The 21661-nt window shown below is 35.7% G+C and overlaps 1 protein-coding gene across 9 annotated transcripts in view; it reads left to right on the top strand.

Moving 5' to 3' along the window:
• The window catches only part of LOC112642033 (N-acetylated-alpha-linked acidic dipeptidase 2), a 65177-nt gene that overhangs the window by 13074 nt on the left and 30442 nt on the right, over positions 1-21661 (top strand). For 3 of the 9 annotated variants that reach the window (XM_025419338.3, XM_025419337.3, XM_025419336.3), the window contains exons 3-10: positions 543-673; positions 1497-1608; positions 8344-8530; positions 10062-10163; positions 12666-12791; positions 14443-14629; positions 17548-17641; positions 19091-19189. In XM_025419338.3, the coding sequence (XP_025275123.1) occupies positions 543-673; positions 1497-1608; positions 8344-8530; positions 10062-10163; positions 12666-12791; positions 14443-14629; positions 17548-17641; positions 19091-19189 (1038 nt within the window). Of the gene's footprint in view, positions 1-542; positions 674-1496; positions 1609-8343; positions 8531-10061; positions 10164-12665; positions 12792-14442; positions 14630-15513; positions 15722-17547; positions 17649-19090; positions 19190-21661 lie in introns of those variants that run through there. The other 6 variants (XM_025419339.3, XM_025419341.3, XM_025419343.3 and 3 more) reach the window with 6 other exon arrangements.

Below are 21661 nucleotides of genomic sequence, written 5' to 3'. Positions count from 1 at the left end.
TCACAACTCAGCCAATGAAAAGCCACTGTACTTTAAACTCCTGTGTTACCCCAATGGACATCTTGTTCACAAGAGCCCGCCGAAATGCCTTTCCTCTATAAAAGACTGTCCAGCTGCTTTGCTTTCCCCTCTTGCCTGTGGTTTTGCAGTAGTGTGCATTTTTGGAATTGTAATTTTGTGCTATTCTCGACCCATTTTTGTTGGTGCAATAACACAGTTTCATTTTTAAGGCTAACAGTTGAGCTCTTTAGGAGAACACTAGGGATATTTTTTGTTCATTAGCCACCTCCTCCCTTTCCCCACAGCGGACTGTCCTGATTACTGCAGAATCAACATCAGGGAAGTTGCAGGCCAGCAGGAAGGCTGTCTCCTCCAGTTGCCGGACTTCCCTTTCCCCCCTTAAGCCCCCTGGGGGCCAGAGGGCGGGGAGTTGTTTGCCCCTGGCCCGGAGGGCGGGGCGCTGCGGCGGGGCTCGGGCTCCGCAGAAGGCGGGGGGGGCGGGCACCTCCGCCTCCCTCTGTATCTGCTCTCTGTATCTGCAGGCGAGAGGCCGGCTCTTTCCGGAACCCCAAGCTCTGTCCCCAGGGAGCCATGGCGACGTCCAGGGCCTGTCTCCACCTTTGGATGTGCGGGGCTGCGGCGCTGGCGTCTTTCCTGGCGGGGTTTACGGCGGGTAAGTGCGCTCCGCTTGCCCGGAGGGCTGCGCGCTGGCTTCGCTGGGCCCCGGCCCGGGCCGACTCCACGGGGCTCAGCCCAACTGGACGCCGAATGGAATGCATTTGACTTTCTTAATGAAGCGTGACTGACGTTCAGGTTTATGAAAGGTTCAGGGAGCTCAGCGTACTCGGCAAGAGCCGTCGGGTCAGGGCCGTCCCTATCCGCAGGGATGAGAACGCGGCTTCATTTACAAGCACTGTTAGTGCACGGACAGCGCTGCAGAAACTGCCCTTCCGCAGTCACTTAGTGCATGAACATTGGCGTGACGTTGTGTCAGGCGTTGTGCTATGGACTAGATCGCCCCAAGGAGAACAAGAAAATTAGAGGCCCGTGCCTTGATGCATTTCATGTAGGAAAGTGAAAAGAAGATCTTTGATAACACTGCTTTGTTTTGTTTTTTAAGATGTTATTTATGAGAGAGAGAGAGAGAGAGAGAGAGAGAGAGAGGCAGAGACACAGGCAGAGGGAGAAGCAGGCTCCATGCAAGGAGCCTGACGTGGGACTCGATCCTGCGTCTCCAGGATCACGCCCTGGGCTGAAGGCGACGCTAAACCGCTGAGCCACCAGGCTGCCCCATAACACTGGTTTTAACCAACTCAGAATTACACTGCATGGTAGAATTTGAAGGATTTCTGCGTTTAATATGAACATTTTTGTAAAGCTACCCTTCAGCTATTTAAGGACTTTTTTTTTTTTTTTGGCTTCTAATTTTTATAAAAGTCAAAAGCAATTATCTACGTACATATGGTAAGTATATGTGTATGCGTTCTCTCCCCTAGGCTGGTTTAGTAAGCCTTTGAGAGAAACCACCACTTCACTCCGCTATCATCAAAGTATACGGTGGAAACTGGTATCTGAGATGAAAGCTGAAAATATTAAATCATTTCTTCGGTAAGTTTGTTTTGATGTTTGGTCTTAAAATGTTTAAAATATTGCAAGGGAGAAGTGTATTACAACTAATTTTATTCATGATCTCACATTGATTTATGGTAGTTTAAAATGTCCCTCTAAACTATCCAAGGTAAAATGTATTTGAATTTGCAGGAGTGAGTCTTTCTTCTCTAACTTCATCTACAGAAAAAGTACCGGGTTGCTTTATTAAGAGATGTTTCAACTACATGTAACTTTAGACTGCAAGTGAATGTTATTTCTTCCTTATGCCTGGGTTCAATCAGCAATTTTATTTAAAGGTGCTATTCTGTCAGGAAGACTTAGATGGTTGTAAAATTAGATTTAAAGGAGGGGAGATTAAAGTTTCAGAATGTCTGTCACAAATTAAACCTTTGTCCCACACTGCAAATACAAGTAACACAAATTGGACAAAATAAGAGCAAAAGGATCAGTGCAAAATTCTTGAAATGCTAAGAATGCATTTGCCATACAACGTAGCAATTTTTACCCTTGGGCATTTATGCTGGAGAAATGAAAAACTATGATCACGTAAAACCTGTACACCAATGTTAATAGACAGCATTAATCATAATATTCAAAAACTGAACATAAATGTCCCTCCAGCGGTGAAAAGTTAAACTATAGTAGTTAATCCTATACGTTTTTCTTTTTAAAAATTGCTTTTACTTTAAGCCATTTGCACTTGCAAGTTAATTTTAGAATCACCTTCTGAATTCCTACAAAAAAATCCTGCTGGAATTTTTATTAAAGTTGCATCAATCTATAGATGAATTCGGAAGAGAAGTGACATCTTTAAAATATGGAGCCTTTCAGTCTCGTTATTCATTTGTCAGAGGGAGGTACTATAGTTTTGATTATTGAAGCTATATAGTAAGCCTCAGTGATGTGTAGAATGATTCCTCCCATCTTATTTTTCTAAACAATTGTTTTAGCTATTCTATATCCTTTTCCTTTACATATAAAACATAGAATAAATATACGTCTACAAAAAACATTGCTGAAATTTTTTTTTTTTTACCATGATTACACTAATCTTATAGAACAATTTGGGGGTACTTGACATTTTTCCTATGTCCAGTCTTCTAATCCATAAACATAGTAAATCTCTCCAGTTATTTAGGTCTTCTTTGTTTGCTTTTATAACGTAATTTTCAGGATGCAGACCCTGGATGTGTACTGTTCGATTTATATCCAAGTATTTAATTTTCTTTGGAGGAATTGTAAGTCATATTGGGTTTAATTTCAGTTTCCACATGTTTGTTAATATATAGAAGTACTGTTGATTTTTGTGTGTTGTGTGTGTGTGTGTGTGTGTGTGTGAAAAAAAACTGTAGTTTTTTGCATCCTGTAGTCTCTCTGAACTCATGTCTTTAGGAGTTTCTTGTTGATTCACTGGGATTTTCTATGTAGACAATCGTGCCATTTTCAAATAGGGACAATTTTATTACTACCCTTCCAAATTGTATGCGTTTTAAACTTGGGTTTGTTTTGTTCTTATTGCGCTGACTGAAATCCAATAGTATTTCTTTTTTGTTGGTTTCTAATCTTAGAGGGAAAGCATTTAGACTTTCATAATTGTGATACTGTCTATAGATTTGTTGTAAATGCTCTTTATTTAGTGAAGGAAATTCCCCTGTATTCAAAATTGCTAAAAGATTTTTATCATGAATGGATATTGATACTGTCAAAAAGTTATTTTTCTGCATCAATTTCTCTGATCATGTTTTTTTCTTTAGCTGGTTAGGAATCTAGCGATTCCTTTACTGATTTTTGGAGGCCTAGGGATCAAATTATATCAAGAAGGGAGTCACAATCTCCAGGAGTGCAAAAGTGTATATTTTTCCCATTAATCATGTAAACTTTTGCTTTTTATATTATGAAGATTATTTATAGGACAGAATTACCCTTTTATCTTTATGAAATGTCCTTTTCTTTGGTAATTGCTATCTTTAAATCTATGTTATTTGGTATAAATATTGCCACTTCAGCCTCCTTACATTTACATTTACATGGTGATCTTCTTCCATCTACTTTTAATCTACCAGTCTGTTTAGAATTAAAATGTACCTTCAATAGAGAGCATTTAATTGCCACGTGGTATTTAATATATTTTGGTCATCTTAAAGTGTATCATCCTCTGTAGACAGCAGATAGTAGCAATTTGCTATTATATTCCTTCTGGTAATCTATGCCTTTTAATTTGAGTATTTAGTCCCTTAACAAATAATATAACCACTGATATGGTTAAACTTAGCTCTACTAATTTATTGTTTTCTGTTTACTCTGTTTTTGTTCCTTCTCATCTTCTGCCACCTTTTTAGTAAAATTTTATTTCAGATAATCTTTTGCTTATACATTCTTACTTTTTTTTTTTTTTTTTTTGGTAGATGCTCTGGTCCTTTCATCATACATCTATAATTTATAACTCTTCACTCAATTCTTATTTTTGCACAACTTAACATACAGTAGAGAACTCACATTTCTATATTGCCATTTATCCTCTCCTCTATTATCCTTTATATTAGAGCTGTCAAAAGTATCTTATCTACAATGCAATATAAACCTTGAAAAGTAATTTTTCATTGACCACATATGTTTTGAGAGCCAATTAAAAATTAGCATTTTATATCTTATTTCCAGTGATCTTCATTTGTTTTTGAAAATTTGGGTTATCCCACGATATTTCTATTTAGTCTGAATAACTTTCTTAAGCATTTTCTATAATGTGGGGTCCAGTGGTGACAAATACTTAGTTTTTCTGTCTATAAAATCCTTACTAAATCATAGTTTTTGAAGCATAATTTTCCTGGATATGGACTTTTAAGATGATTTTGTTTTCTTCTCCTTTCAGAAATTTCAATGCTTTTTCCTTGTCTTCTGTCTAATATTGGCATCTTATGAAAAGTTTATAGTTATTCAAGTTATATAACCTACATCATTTTGTCTTTAATTTTGAGTAGTTTTACTATGTGCCTAGGTATAGTTTTAGTCAAATTTATTCTGTTTATGGCCCTCTGAGATTCTTGACTTTGTAAACTTCTATCTTTCACTAAGGTAGGAAGGTTTTACTCATTATTTCTTAAAATTTTCTGCACTATTCTCTTTTCCCCTTCCAAGACTCCATTTAAACCCTAGAATCAAATAGAGTGAATACAGTATGGTGTGTTTCCTCCTGATTTAATGAGGTCATGAAGTTCCATCTTAAATTCCATGGATGAACTAGAGCAAACTATAGTAATAAGGTATGAAAACGACTATACTATTTTATGAAATTGAGCTGATTTATGATGTCTGTTTTGAAGTGCTCATTTAGAGATAAAATAATCACTAGGCAGTTAGGATGCATGTCATTTAAAGAGTGACTCAGTCTTTATTTTTCCTCCAATACAGTAAAATGGCAGAATATTTTATCAGTTAAAACAGAATGCTTGTCTTTTACGCAATTTAAAATATCAGGTATAATGTTAACACTATTGAACTCTGTCTGCAGTGTATCATGATGTGTCTGAAAGGAGTCACCTAGAAAATTAGATGTCAGAAGCAAAACTTAGTAATGTTCTTGACCATTAAAATTTGTTTATTTTATCTCTATTACCCTTTAATATGTAATACAGCATAAGGTGATAAGTAATAGTTTATATGATTGTATTTTTGGAGTTGGCTTTTTTCTTTACCTCCAACTGAATACAGAAATTGCGCACCAAGAATGACAAAAATAGATGTAGAGTGAGATACATTGAATTGAATTAGGAACTCAAGATTTTAATGAATAAGGAAGAGTGACAGTGACCCACAGTTTTTTTTCTTTTTTTTAAAGATTTCATTTATTTATTCATGATAGACAGGGGGTGGGGCAGAGACACGGCAGAGGGAGAAGCAGGCTCCATGCCGGGAGCCCGACCTGAGACTCAATCCCGGGACTCCAGGATCACATCCTGGGCCAAAGGCAGGTGCTAAACCACTGAGCCACCCAGGGATCCCTCTGACCCACAGTTTTAACAGCTTCCAGAAGGTATAGGTGGTAACTTTTGGTGTGAGATTTAGAAGAGTCATTATTTTTTTAAATGATTTTCTTTCTTTTTTTTTTTTTTTTTCTTTTTAAAGATTTTATTTATGAGAGAGAGAGACAGACACATAAGGGAGAAGTAGGGCCAGGATCCTGGGATCACAACCTGAGCCAAAGGCAGATACTCAATCACTGAGCCACCCAGGTGCCCCCTGAAAGAATCATTGTTTTTGAAAGAACTCCTAGCACATCTTCTAGCCCTGAGATATGTGGGGGCATGGGAAATAAAACAGCTTGCAAGTGAGCAGGGTCCTCCGAGGAAACCAGTTAAGGCAAGGAAATCAAGCAAACATTCAGAATGGTGGCTGAGGGTAAAAGAATTGTTGATCATAGTTGTAGAAGGTTTATGATCAGTGAAAGAGCCCAGGAAGGAGAGGTGTTAAAGATTGGGTTCTTGATTCTAATGTAGTGGGAAGAATTCGATATCTTCCCCAGCCTCAACTGTTGAGTATTCATCCTCCTTCATGTATTCAGTAAGGATTACCTCCTTTCCAGCCCAGGAGTATCTTGACTGGTCCATAATCCAGTCATTATAACTCTTCCTTCTGGTGATGTTTCTTTCATTTGAGAAGAGGTATATATTCTATGATCAATGAAATGAGAGGGAAGTTTAGCTGTGATCTTCTACCATAAGTTTTCCTCTGTTAAAAGGAACACAGAAGAGGAAATAGATGTTCTTGTTTGTACATGTTTCTCCTGAGCATTACAGTGTGAGTATATGATATCTGGAACTGTACCCACCTTGGGATCATAACGAGAAATTTAGAAATGAACTAAAGGATGTTACACCCTGTGGCTCTTTTTTTTTTTTTTTTCCACTTCTTTATTCCATTTCAGTGGGTTCTTTTCTTTCTTTTTTAAGAGTGAGAGAAAGAGTACACACATGCGAGTAAACATGTGGGATGGGGAGGAGAGGCCAAGGGGCTGAGGGAGAGAAAGAGAATCTTAAGCAGGCTCCATGACCAGCGCAGAGCCTGACAGGAGGCTCAATCTCACAACCCTGAGATTATGACCTAAGCTGAAATCAAGAGTCTGATGCTTCACTGACTGATCCACCCAGGCTCCCATTAGTGGGTTCTTTAAAAGATGGATGGCAGAAGTTCATGGTTAATCCTTCAGTATTAATTATATGAATGTTATCTGCTTACTGTAGAAAATAAAACAATAATAAATTATATAAAGTAGAAATATCTCAAGCCCTACTTTTTAGAATGCATATGAAATAACTTCTGTCTATAAATAAAATAATATTTTTAAAACAACTTTTGTAAGGTATTCAATATCCATAACCTGTAGATTTAATTTAATGATATAGAAAGGGAAAACTGCACAGAGAAGATACTAGAGGAGTCCTAATGGATAATGAATAGCTTGCAGTGGGAAAAGGGAATGAAAGAAGTGGTGATAGAGACTCAGGTAGGTGGGACGGTATTTATGTCTCAGAGAAGACCTTGTGCAAAGGTAGTAGGTAGTCACTGCAGGAGAAAAAGGAGTCTACCAAATGCTTTAGGGTGGAGAATTTTATACGGAGAGTGGTGGGAAATGAAAATGGAAAGGTAGAAGTGTGGGTCAGATGAAAAAGAACCCAATACACCATGTTTGAGTGTGAACTTTATAAAAATGCACAGTGTAGGGAGCAATACAAGGAGTTCAGGCAATTAAATAATATCAGTTGAATGATTTCAAATTATCACTGTTTCTCAAGGTCAGACAACTAGGACTTTTGTATTTTAGTCCCAGAATTTAATGACTATGAAGTTATAAACAAGTTATTTAACTATTCTCTCAATTTCCTTATTTGCAAAATGAGGACAATGGGAGAAGGGTTGGGAAGATTCATTGAGTTGACCTAGGTGAAAGTGCCTGGTCACATGTCTGGCATGTAGTTTTCAGTGAATGTCAATTATCCTTTACTGCCTGTCTTTTGTTGGTTGTCCCATGGTTGATTAAAAACCCAATTTAGAGAAGTATTATTATTTTACTGAAAGGGAGGGTGGGGTGGAGAGTGGGAGGGGTGAGAAAATATTTTAAAAATATTACTCTCATGTAAAATGAATCTATATAAAAACTACTTTTGTGAGGCCACTTAAATGCTACAACACATTTATACTCAGAACCAAGAAAACATTGTCTAAATTCAGTTCAATAAATATGTTGTATAACTTCCAGGTAACAGGGAGGAAGGTAATATAAAATGAAAATGCATGGACTTTTAACCTCAATGAAATTAATACACAATTGAATAGACATAACAAGACAGCAGTTGAGTTATACATTAGATTGTCCAGCTGGTCTACGGCAAACATGATGAACGGCCCCCTGCTGCCCAAAATGTCCTAACTGATGATGAGCAAGGAGAAGCACCAGTGGTATAGAGGCCTGACTTTCTTCCAAGGTGTCTTCTCATACCTGCTGATTACATGTGTTTACCATGGAATATGTTCTTTTCTGGGGAAGCATAATGTGAAAATTGTAGTTACAAATAATTTTTAAATTGGCATACCTATAATTTGCTATTGCTAGCTATATTTTAATCTTTGATGTAGAAATGATAATACCTAAAAGACGAGGGATGCATCTAGAATAATCCTTAGGCATATTGTCTGAATGTGGTCTTTAACTCCTACTTGTATTTTATTTCCATGTAGTTCTTTTACAAAGCTTCCTCATCTGGCAGGAACAGAACAAAATTTACTTCTTGCCAAGAAAATCCAAACCCAGTGGAAGAAATTTGGACTGGATTCCGCCAAGTTGGTTCATTATGATGTCCTCCTATCCTACCCCAATGAGACAAATGTGAACTATATATCAGTCATGGATGAACATGGGATTGAGGTGATGTGGAATTATTGGTACTCTTTGTATTTGGTAACCCCAGTTTATGTGAATTGGGATATAGGATCAAGTAAAAATAGAAATCTGGTAATAGTGCAGTGGAACTCCTACTTTTTAGAAGAGTTGATAAGTTGTAAACTAATTATTCAGTGTTTACTGTGTTAGGCACAGTGCTAAATCTTGAAGCCAGAAGGAAGCCTAGGAACATGATTCCTTTGCTTTAACTAAGGCAGGGCAGATGTTGGAACACATAATTTTAAATCGATATGGTTAAGTGTTATGAAGAGTATGGTTTGGGTTCCTTACACAGAAAAGTTTCACTTCAACTAGCATGGACTTAGATTAGGCTTCTTGAAAGAAAACTTTCCTGATATGTGAGTCATGAAAGATCCTAAGGATTTAACAACATGAAAAAACAAAGGAAAAGAATTCTAGGCAGAAAAAAATACCGGCTAATGTTTGGAGACCTATAACTACCTTAGTATTATTGAGGAATTTAAACATTTTCTGTATTTCAAAAATGTGAAGTATGAAGTAGGCCACAATAAGAGATAAACCAGTATTTATGTTTTGGGGACAGATCATAGGAGGGCTTATACATTGTCCTAAGGGGCTTAGAATCCAACTTCAGTCAATGGAAACTGAGTTGACAAGTCCTAAGCAATGGAAGAATATGGCTAGAGAGGCATTTTTTAGATAGTTTGGATCATCTGCAGGTTAGACCTTGACTAGGTAAAAAGTTCAAGTCTTAAGAGAATAGTCTAGGTGAAAGATGATGAAGCCCTAAATGACGATGCTAGTAGGAATGAGGAAGAAGGATGATCTAAGAAGTAATCAGGAAGCAACATTAGTGGGAATTGATCAGTGATTAATTGGAGGAAGGATATGAAGACAGAGTTCAGGATGACTCCTATGTGGCTGGAATGGGTATCTGAGTAATGATGCAATTCATAATAGCAAGGAATGCCAAGCAAGAAGTAGGCCTGGGGTGAGGAATGATAAATTCAAAATTTGACATGTTGAGTTTGGACACCCAAGCTGAAATAACCATCAGGCCCTTAAATACACGTGTCTGAAAAGGAAAGCTTTCTAAGCATTTGGGCTATGGACAAAATTTTGGGAGTCAATGAAATCTCATAGGAAGGGAGTATAAAATGAGGCAGACAGTGGACTGGGGATAAACACAGGAAACATTATTTAAATACATTTGAATTAAAAGAGGTCCAAAAAAGTTGGAAAGGAATCATTGGAACACGAGGAGAATCGTGGGTGTGTGTGTCACCTTCACAGCCCTGTTTTTATGTGGGAACTTCTAGTCACCTGAGACTGCATGTATTTCTAGAAGTTGCTACTATTTTGAAGGCAGTAATAATAATAAAGCTCTTCTTCACTGTTGCCAGTGGAATTTACCTGATTAATTATTGAGCCTAGTTTTAGAATATTCTATTGTAAGTGTATACTTGGGGGCATTATTCTTTAATAACAATCTGGAATGTTTCTCTCCAACTGCATGTGTTACAATTCTTGCTAGATTTTCAATACCTCCTATCTTGAGCCACCACCAGATGGATATGAGAATGTTACAAATATTGTTCCACCATATAACGCTTTCTCAGCCCAAGGCATACCAGAGGTAAAATAAGACTTGTTTACTCAATTCTTTAAGCCTTCCTTTGTTATTTAAAGCCTATGTAGAGGACTAAAACCAAGAAGATTAGGTGAATCATTCATGCTGATCCACATTTTGAGGTTCAGTCCTATGAACACCCTTTCTAAAAATAATCTGAGGGAAAAAAAAATACACAAAAATCATAGCCTGATGAAGCAGATGCCACTCTGAAATAACAAAGAAGTTGCTGAACTCATCTTTAGTTATATCAGTAGATGTTTTTATAAGCTCTTTTCCTTTGTTTATAGTTTGATTTTTTTTTTCCATAGATTTATAGATCTGGTTTTATAGATCATACCATAGAAGTTCTTAAATTAATACTATGTTTGAAAATTAAACCTGTTTGGGATTTCTTTTTCCTTTTAAAAATCCTCTTTGTAAAAAAAAAAAAAAAAAAAAAAAATCCCCTTTGTTTCACTCGCCTCTCCCCCTTCAATCTGTCTCTTCTCTGGCAACCCTCAGCTTGTTTTGTATTTTAGAGTCTGTTTTTGCTTAAATTCTGCATGTAATTGAAATCATATGGCATTTGTCTTTCTCAGACTTATTTCTTTTAGCATAATACCCTCTAGGTCTATCCATGTTGTTGCAAATGGCAAGATCTCACTCTTTTTTATGGCTGAGTAACACACATACACCACTTCTTCCTTATCCATTCATCTATCAATGAACACTTGGTTAAATAATGATGCAGTAAATATAAGGGTGCATTTTTTTAAATTAGTGTTTTTGCTTTTTTGGGGGAAGTACTCAGTAGTAGAATTATTGGATCATATGGTATTTCTATTTTTAACTTTTTGAGGAGTTTCCATACTGTTTTCCACAGTGGTCGCACCAACTTACATTCCTACCAACAGTATGCAAGGATTTCTTTTTTTCTCTACATCTTTGCCAACACCTGTTACTACCTTTTTGATACTAGCCATTCTGACCCATGTGAGGTAATATCTCATTGTGGTTTTGATTTGCATTTCCCTGATGGTTAGTAATGTTGAGAATGTTTTCATGCGTCTGTTGCCAATCTGTTTATGTTCTTTAGAAAATGGTCTATTGAGGTGTTTTGCCCATTTGGATTAGATTATGTATGTATGTTATTTAGTTTTTGGTATTGGGTTATATAAAGTCTTTTATAGTTTGGATATTAACCCCTTACCAGATATATCATTTGCAGCTATCTTTCTCCTTTTTAGTTTTGTTTATGGTTCTCCTAGTGATGCAAAAGCGTTTTATTTTGATGTAGTCCCAATAGTTTATTTTTGCTTTTGTTTCCCTTCCCCAAGGAGACGTATCTAGAAAAAGGTTAAGGCTCAGGTGGAAGAAATTACTCCCCTACATTTTCTTCTAGGGGTTTTATGGTGTCAGGTCTCATGTTTAGTTTATTTTTGTGGATGGTTTGAGAAAAGTGTCTTGGTTTCATTCTTTGGCATATAGCTGTCCGATTTTCATAGCACCATTTTGGAGAGACTGTTTTTCTTCACTGTATATTCTTGCTTCCTTTGTCATAGATTGATTGGATAAGTGTGGGTTTACTTCTGGACTTTGTGTCTGTTGTCATGCCACTACTATGCTGTTTTGATTACTATGGCTTTGTAGTCTATCGTGAAATCTGGGATTGTGATACCTTCAGCTTTGTTCTTTCTCTTGCTCACATTGGCTGTTGGAGGTCTTCTATAGTTCTTATACAAATTTTAGTATTACTTTTTGTAGTCCTGTGACAAAGGCTGTTGGTATTTTGATAGGGATTGTGTAGAATCTGTAGATTGCTTTGGAAAGTATGGAAATTTTAATGATGCTAAATGATATTCCAGTCTGTGGGCATGGAGTATCTTTCCCTTTATTTGGGTCTTCAATTACTTTTATCAGTATTTTATAATTTTCAGAGTATAGGTCTTTCAAATCCTTGGTTAAGTTTATTCCTAGGTATTTTATTATGTGGTGCAGTTATAAGTGGAATTGTTTAAAACATAGTTGGGGGCACCTGGGTGGCTCAGTGGTTGACCATCTGCCTTCAGCTCAGGGTGTGATCCCAGAGTCCTAGGATCGAGTCCCATACTGGGCTCCCTGCAGGGAGCCTGCTTCTCCCTCTGCCTATGTCTCTGCCTCTCTCTCTCTCTCTCTCTCTCTCTCTCTGTCTCTCATGAATAAATAGATAAAATCTTTTTAAAAAATTAAAAAAATATATAGTTGGAATTTTTAAAATCCTCTCTATTTCCTTCAGCTCCGTATAGTCTGATAATCTCTTCAAAATAGAACACTGCTTAGTGTTATATATTGGAATTTTTTTTTTAACTTTTCAAAGTATTGAAACATCTTCTAAAAACTTCTACAGAATTAGCATGGATCTGTTTTTCAAGCCCAATCCAGGATAGATAACTTTTGATGATATGGTATTGTGGAGCAAACTTATTCTATTGTTTTCTCTTTAATTAGCAGTATTCTGTTATTTTTAATTTTTTTCTTTTCTTACAGGGAGATATCATATATGTGAACTATGCTCGTACTGAAGACTTTTTCAAACTGGAAAGAGAGATGAACATCAACTGCAGTGGCAAGATTGTTATTGCAAGATATGGAAAAATCTTCAGAGGAAATAAAGTATTGTATCATCTCCTCTTTTTCTAGAGAGAAGAGGATAGTGTATATCCTCTAAATGTGAATGATCAGCTTGCATCGTGTTTTCCAGGATTACTTCAATATATGTATTTAACAAATCTTCCTATTTGTCATGGTTGCACAGGAAATCTGTTTTTATGTTACTTCACATACCTAGAAAAGGAAGTTACTTTTACTACAGAAACAAAATTTGTTTTTCGAAATTTTATGTAAACTGAAAAATGAAAGCTACCCTCCATTACCCATTTTATTAGCCCAGACATGATCAATCTTAACAGTTTTTCTTAGACCTAATTCTGTGACATATGAATATAAATTCTTTCCATATACTAGTTTTACATGTTATACTTTAACAAAGATGGCATCAAATACTATATATAACTTTTTTTCCACTCAGCAATAATATATGGGTATCACTCCACGCCAAAACATTGAGAGTTGTATAATGTGTGGTTAAGAGTATAGGAGTCTAGATCCATACAACATTGATTCTGGTCTCATCTAGGTTCCTTGTTCTCTAGATCTTTTACTGTGAGCAAGTTACTTAATCTTTCTCTGCCCATGTTTCCTCATACATAAAGTGGGAATGCTAATAATACCACTAATCTCCTAGAATCCTTAAGACTAAATGACTTTGTTTGAAAGCACTTATGCTAGTGATTGGTACTTAATTGATTCTCTATAGCTACTTAGTAGGTAAATACCTTGTTATTTTGGATGGGTACATAATACTTTCTAGAATTGATAAGCAGTTTAGCCATTCCTGTGTTGATAGATGCTTGGTTGGAATTTATTACTATTAAAAATAATCCATTGTGAACATACATTGTATGCACTTGAACATTTATGCAAAGGTTTTTGTAGTATGGATTCCTAGAAATTGAATGGCTGAATCAACACGTATGTTCTCTGAAAATTTTGGAAGGCATTATCAAATTGCCCTTCAAAAAAGTTGTGGCAGATTGTACTCCCATTCATGTTGTAAGAAAGCTTTCTAAATATTGAATATGTTTTCATTAATCAAGACTGGTGGTAATCTGTCTTTTGCTACAGTATTTCTGGTAGTAAAGAATTCAGAATCTTACAGGAAAGATTTTCCTATTTGTGGTCAATTTGGATTGTTAGAAAATGTTTACAAAACACAGTGGGCAATTTTTCACACACTCTGTATAGATCTTAAATTTAGTTTTATAAATATTTATATGATGTGCTAGACTTTGGAGGGTGGGTAGTTAAAAGGGAATGAGACATGGTCCGTTTTCTAAAAACGTTTCTCAGTCTGGCAAGGGAGAAAGATGTTTTAAAGACATACAATGGGTCATAGTATTTTAATATAACAGAAATATGTACAAAATAGAAGAGGTAGAAAAAAGGGAGACATTAATTTTGCAGTTTTAGTGACAATAGGAATGTTTCACAGAAGAGACAATAATTTGTTTGGAGTTGTATAGAATAAATGAGAGTTGTTAGCTCCCCCAGGAGATAAATTGTACTTGAGGCATAAAGAACTAAATGTGTAACAGCATGATAAAAAGTAGTGTCTTAAGTTCCTTACAATATTAAGTTGATTTTTCTCTTAAATGAATTAATCATTTGTCAGTTCTACATTATGGATTGCACATTGCCTCTGCAGGTTAAAAATGCCATGTTAGCAGGAGCCATAGGAATCATCTTGTACTCAGATCCAGCTGATTACTTTGCCCCTGCTGTACAGCCATATCCTAAAGGATGGAACCTTCCTGGAACTGCAGCACAGAGAGGGAATGTGTTAAATTTGAATGGTGCTGGTGACCCGCTCACTCCAGGCTATCCAGCTAAAGGTAATGGATGGGCCTGTCACTGTTCACCCATTTTTGCAAAAATAGTACTTGCCTTTATAGAAGTCATGAAAGCAAACGTCTACAGAATAATCTCAAAACTGTATGCAACTATGGTATTGTGGATAACTATTACCAGGAATTAAAAAAACATTTTCCACATAATATTTTTGTTTCAAATTTTCACGAGGTGTGGACATGGAGAGGGAAGGGTCAGTTGAATTTCCCTCTTCTTTGAGTAAAGGTGCAGAAATGCAGATCCCCATACCCAAAGTAATATTGCTTTTACCAAACTAGAGCTTTGGTTTTCTGAATTGTTTAGTGATTTTATGCTTCTCTAGATCATACATTTGTATTTTTTTTAATACCACTGAGTTTTTTGGTGTTTAAAATGTAAAATGTGAAAAGTTTTGACATCTATGTAACTGTCTCCACAATTAAGATAATGAATATATCCATTACCCAAAAAGTTTTCACTCATCTCTTTGTAATGCTTTCCTCCCAACCCTTCCTACCCACTCCCTGCCAATCCCTAGGCAACCACTAATCTGCTTTCTGTCAGCAGAATTGTTTTGAAATCCATCTGTGTTGATGTCTGTGTCAGTAGTTCATTCCTTTTTATGCCGAGCAGTATTTCATTGCATGGATACACTATTTGTTTATTCATTTATTGTAGGATGTTTGGATTATTTTCAGTTTGGAGACTCTTGTACATAAAGCTGCTATGAACTCTTGTATACAAGTCTTTGTACATATGTTTTTATTTCTCATAGGTAAATATATAGAAATGGAATGACTGGATAATATGATAGATGCATATTTAACTTTTGAAGAGATTTTCTTTCTTTCTTTTTTTTTTTTTTTAAGATTTTATTTATTCATGAGAGACACAGAGAGAGAGAGAGGCAGAGACAGGCAGAGGAAGAAACAGGCTCCCCACAAGGAGCCTGATGTCAGACTTGATCCCAGGACCTCAGGATCACGACCTGAGCCAAAGGCAGATGCTCAACCACTGAGCCACCCAGGTGCCCCTTTGAAGAGATTTTCAAATTGTTTTCCAAAGTGGTTATGCATTTTATATCCTCGCAGCAGTGTGTGAGTGTTCCACTTGCTTTATATCCTTACTACATTTAGTTTGTTCAGTCTTTTTAATTTTGCATTGTAGTAGATATGTAATTCAAGTTACATTTTTTTTCAAAATTTTGGGGGGCTATTCTAGGTCTTTTCCATGTGAATTTTAAAACCAGCCTATTAATTTGCACTGAAAAGCATGCTGGGAATTTGTTCGAGATTGAATTAAATATATGTCAATTTGGGGAGAATTGATATCTTATAAAATATTGAAGATTTTGATCTGCATGGCACAATTCTCCATTTATTTAGGTATTCCTTAATTTATATCAGCATGTTTGTAGTTTCACTGTACAGATCGTGCACATCTTTCACATTTATCCATATGCATTTCCTGGTTTTATGCTTTTCAAAAACACATTTTAAATTTTAATTTCCATACGTTCATTGCTAGTAAATTCTTTGTATTTGTGGAAGAAATAAATTGATCTTGTATCCTGCAAACTTGTTTAACTTACTAAGTAATTCTAGGAGGTTTCTGTAGATACCATCAGAGTTTTTACATAGATGATCATGTTTCCTGTGAATTCAGTTTTATTTCTCTTTTTCTAGTCTAGATGTCTTTTACTTTTTTAAATGTCTCTGTCATTGTATACTGACTAGTACGTCTCAGACATTGCTGGAAAAAAAAAGTGTTAGAGCAGATGTCCTTGCCTTGTTCCTTCCTCAAGCAGAAGAAATCCAGTCTTTCTCTGTTAAGTATGATACAGCTGCAGGTTTTACTTTAGGTTCTTTTTGTCAGGTTTACCCTTTACCCAAAGATACTGAAGTTCCCAAAGAGCTTTTGATTATGCAGATTTTATCTATGACTACATACCACATTTGATAGTAAAAATGAGTACAAATTCAACTTTTAAAATAGATATGTGGCTCTTTAGGTTGTTCATGTATTTGTTAGGTGAGCTTTGGTAACTTATGTTTTCCACGGATTTTGTCCATTCATCTAAGTTAAATTTAATAGAGTTCATAATATTTTCATTCTGTGTGTGTGTGCATGCACATGTGTGCTTATGCATGTGCAGGTTCTACAGTGATATTCTGTTCTTTATTCTTGATCATGGGATTTTTTTTTTTTCCTGAACTGATTTGCTAGAGATTAATCAGTTTTATCAATTTTCAAAGAACCATGTTTCTGTTTCCTATTTCTCCTGATCTTTATTACGTTCTTTTCTCTGCTTCTTTTCCCATTTGCTCTTGTCTAGTTTTAAGGTGGAATATGATGTGATTTGACTGAAATCTTACTTTGTTTATAAGATAGGTTATAGAACTATTTTGGCTGAAAGCCAAAGTCTCAATGAGGTTGTAAGTCTGACAATACTTTTCAGTCTTCCTTTAAAGAGAATATTGTATTACTATTTGAAAAAATATTTTTATTATTTCCAAGATCTCATAAATTCCCTTTAATTTTTTTTCAGTTATACCTAGTTTCAGAATTTGGGACACATTTTCCAGGCAGCTGGTTAAATGAAGCTTCTCTAGAAAGGATTCAAGATATCGATGAGGAAATAAAATACTCTTGTAAAATTCAAGAGAATTTGTTGAAATGTCAAAAAAAATTAGAAATTTATAATACCTACAGTTGATTTCACACTAAAATTTAAATGATTTCATTTCTTACTGTTGAATTAAATAGGTCATATTAGGTAAAACAATCATTGGCTTTGAGGGAACTTTAAATTTTGATATAATTTCAAACATGTAGTAAATCTAAGATAGGAATAAAAGAAATTTCTTTATAACCATGCTCAGATTCTTCAGTTGATTTCATTTTGTGCAATTAATTTCTGCAGAGTACACCTTTAGACTTGATGTCAAAGAAGGAGTGGGAATCCCCAAGATCCCTGTACATCCTATTGGGTATAATGATGCAGAAATATTACTACGGTATGAGGTATTCTAATTGGATATGAGGTTTAAGATTTTACACTAATATGTCCATTTTCTCATCTACAACCAACGTAATCTAATAATGTTAAAAGTCTAGTTGTATACTTGAAACCAATGTTATATGTCACTTATACCTCAATAAAAATTTTTTTTAACTTAAGGGAACAAAATAGGAAGATGAATTTTTAAAAGAGTCTTGTATCAAAATAGCTCCTGAAGTAAGAATAACAGAGCACAATAGGAAATAGCAAGAAACCATTAGTCTGGTACAAATGAAAGTCTTAAGTACAAAACTGTGTCCAAAGATAAATACTGATTGGAGATTTTTCAAATATTTGGATTTTCTTGATATTTATTTGATGTTTGTACTTGACCTGTATCTTAAAAATATTACAGTGTCTGCCACTTATTAGATGTGTGAACTTGGACTAGCTACTTAATCTTTCTCTGATTCAGTTTTCTTATCTGTGAAATGAGGGATAGTAATTGTTTCTCCTTGATAGGTTTATTAGGAGGAGGAGATGACCTTCAATGCAAGCGTGTAAAGTATCTAGAATATAGTAAGCATTTAATTAATGTTTGCTATTTTTGCATTTATATTACTGATGTTCTTTCACAGATCTCCAAACTTTTATTTTTTTAGATGTCTGTACCAATACAATTTAATAATTGCTTAATGAGTGCCTACTAGGTAATCAGAAGCTTCTCTAGAAATTAATTTCTTCTCCTTAACATGCCACAGATGCAGGATAGTTGGAGGTGACGATGTGAAGAAAGACCTGGAGTCTCACTGAATTTTAATCTAGGGGCCAGGGTGACTGAGACTCTGACTCAAACCGACTGGGACCTCAGATCCCAAGGCTTTGTCTCCTCCAGTTTTTCTTAAGAGAGTCAGCAGGTTGGCTATAGGAATGATTAACTTTGGGAAGCAGAGAAAAACATGTTTACTTCAAAAGGTAAAAGAATAGGCTATTGACTCAAGCAGGGGGGGAGCAGAGGAGCTTTATCTGGAGAACAATGTGGTCAAGAATCAGTGTGCTGACTCTGGACCTCCCATATCCCCAGTGTGCTGAGGGCTAGGAGATTCAGTTCTCAGATAGGCTCTGCAGCTGGTTCCCCACATTAACACAGTCCTGGATTGCCTATTTTCAATATTTCCTATATCTAATGCTTCCCTACATAAAGTCAGAAGGAAGGAGGTTGATGTTTCTCATTTCCTCTCCCTATTTTTTTTCCCCAAGCCCTCTTATCACAGACATATTAAGTACTTCATCAATTTTGGCTCTCTTGCTAAAATATAAGTTCCACAAAGGGAATATTGACAGTACTTGGCTCAATAAATATTTGTTAAATGTATGATTGAAATATCTCATCAAACTTAATGATTTCTTCTAAGAAATTGTGATGCTCAGCCTTTTTAATGTCATTTTCCTTTTCTCTTGACAGTCACATGGGAGGAACTGGCCCACCAGATGACAGCTGGAAGGGAAGTCTTAATGTGGATTATAACATTGGGCCTGGCTTTGCAGGGCATGAGTCCTTCAGGTAATTTTATATTACTTTAATAGACTGGAAAAGTTTTATATGCTTAATGGAAAAATGTGAAGATAACTGCTCTGCCAAGTTATATTTTGCTTATCTTTTTCTCATTTTTTCATAGTAAACACTTGATCATTTTATATCACTTAAGAATTACTGAGGGAATGATATACTGAATTCTTCCAATAGTGAGATCACAACCTTTGTTTTTACAAAGTCTTAACCGTGACTACATTTGAGTTTAGGTGAAGTAGGTAGTTAAAATGTTAAACCTAAACTTTTAAAACAGTGTTTCAGGGATCCCTGGGTGGCGCAGCGGTTTGGCGCCTGCCTTTGGCCCAGGGCGCGATCCTGGAGACCCGGGATCGAATCCCACGTCGGGCTCCCTGCATGGAGCCTGCTTCTCCCTCTGCCTATGTCTCTGCCTCTCTCTCTGTCTCTCTCTGTGACTATCATAAATAAAAAATTAAAAAAAAATAAAACAGTGTTTCAGATAACCCAATATTTCAAATGTAAGCATTCTGAAACTTTAAGGGAGGGAGTACAAGAGCAGAGAGAAAGGAGCTCATATTTATTACTTACTGTGTAGGTGGGTTAAATGAGTTAAAATGGAAAAGCAAATAACTATTGTAAGGCTCACTGAAGTAGCACTGTTGTAGAGGAGTGATCACAGAATATTCATTGAGTTTAGTATTATAGAAAGATTAAGTTTCCACTGGATCAAGGCAGGCAGGAAATGGCGGTTCGAGAGATCAGCTTGTGTAGAGTTGTGAAACAGCCATGGCATGATTTAGAATTTTAAGTAGTCTGATTTGCTTGAGAGAGAAAGAGAAATTTAATGCTGATAAATCAGAATATATAGCTCTTTTGATTAAACCAAAATTAGTAAATCAGTCTTGTTTGCTAACACTTTAACAATGCAAACTTGGATTCTCAGTGTTTTCTTAGTTTTTGTAAAAATGTTTCTCACTTCAGACCTTTTAAAGTATTAGAAGTTCAATATTTTAAAGGAATTTTAGAAATACTTCATGTAATTACTTGTCTCTGTAACTCAGAGTTACTTTAGTATATGAGAGTTTATTATCAATAGCAGCAGGAAAATCTAACATACACAATTAAAGATAAAGGCCTTTCTGATTTAGAAACAAACATAATGACACAGAGAACAGAGAAAACATATAGCTTTAGTTCTACAATCTCAGTTCAAGAGTAAACTCAAAAATATACAAATTCTCTGGTCTAGATATTAAAAAGTTCTTCACTATGGGCACAAAATTCTTAATTGATTTGAGCTCAAAATGGGCTCATACACACACACAAAAACTGTTCTTTCTCACCAGGAAGAACTTTTGATAATTGATTAATCCATCTACAGGGATTCTGTCATTTTTCTCTCAGAAGACCTCTTGATAATTATTTATAGAGATTACCAAATGACAAGACCTAAAATCAAATTCTTAATCATTGCTCCCACCAATAGGGAATAATTTACCTGCCATAAGGAAACTAGTAGAAATATAAGACACAAAATCAGTAGGAAAGACATTATAAAGTTAGAAGTCCACAAAAAGACAAATGAAGAAACACTTTTAACTACACAGGACAAATGACGGTTGCCCAAAGGAGGTGGGTGGGGGGATGGGTGAAATGGGTGAAGGGGTTTAAGAGTCTACTTACCGCAATGAACACCGAGTACTGTATAGAATTGTTGAATCACTACGTTGTACATCCAAAACTAATATAACATTGTATGTTAACTCTACTGGAGTTAAAATTATAAACTTAATAGTTTAAAAAAAAGTTAGAGATAGAGTTAGCAGAGTAAAAATGTCACTGCTGGTGATTTACCTCCGAGCCAAAAGAAGACATACCTAGGTTTTAGGTTACCTGCAACTGGTTCAATGAGGTGAATCTACTGCACATTTCAATGGGACTTCCAAAAAATGATGGAGGATGATTTTTTTTTAGAAGTAAAACCATGTTTCTCCTATAAATATAAAATGAACATGTGTCAAAATTTTCATTTAATTCATTAATTAATAAGAGAACCATGAAAGAATTGAAATTGGTTCAAAGGAGAATTCAGTGATGATACCAAAAAATCAGCTCATCAGGAATACTGAAAGTATTTAATAGCAAAAAAACTTGTTTCTTCTACGTTGAAGGAATCAATTGAACATTCACTAGACATTGTATATTTCAGTGGATGTGGTATTTCTACAAGTTAAATTTGATCTCTACAGAGTTGAAATAGTCTTATAAAAGACAGTGGTAGGCAGAGGTGACGGATAAGCTAAGGCCTTTCTCACTTTTCCCTTACAGAGGTATATTCATTCATTTCACAAATATTTATTGAGCATTTACTATAACCCAGTTACCATTCTGGGCACTGGGGATTCAGCAGTGAACAAAACAGGCAAAATCCCTACACCCCCTCCCTGGAGCTTACATTGTAGAGTTCATTTTATTTGGAACATG

The sequence above is a fragment of the Canis lupus genome, chromosome 21 (genome assembly GCF_003254725.2).
Source record: "Canis lupus dingo isolate Sandy chromosome 21, ASM325472v2, whole genome shotgun sequence".
In the NCBI taxonomy this organism is placed as follows: Eukaryota; Metazoa; Chordata; class Mammalia; order Carnivora; family Canidae; genus Canis; species Canis lupus.
Note: the sequence above shows the minus strand (reverse complement) of the source record. Positions and strands in the feature narration are given on the sequence as shown.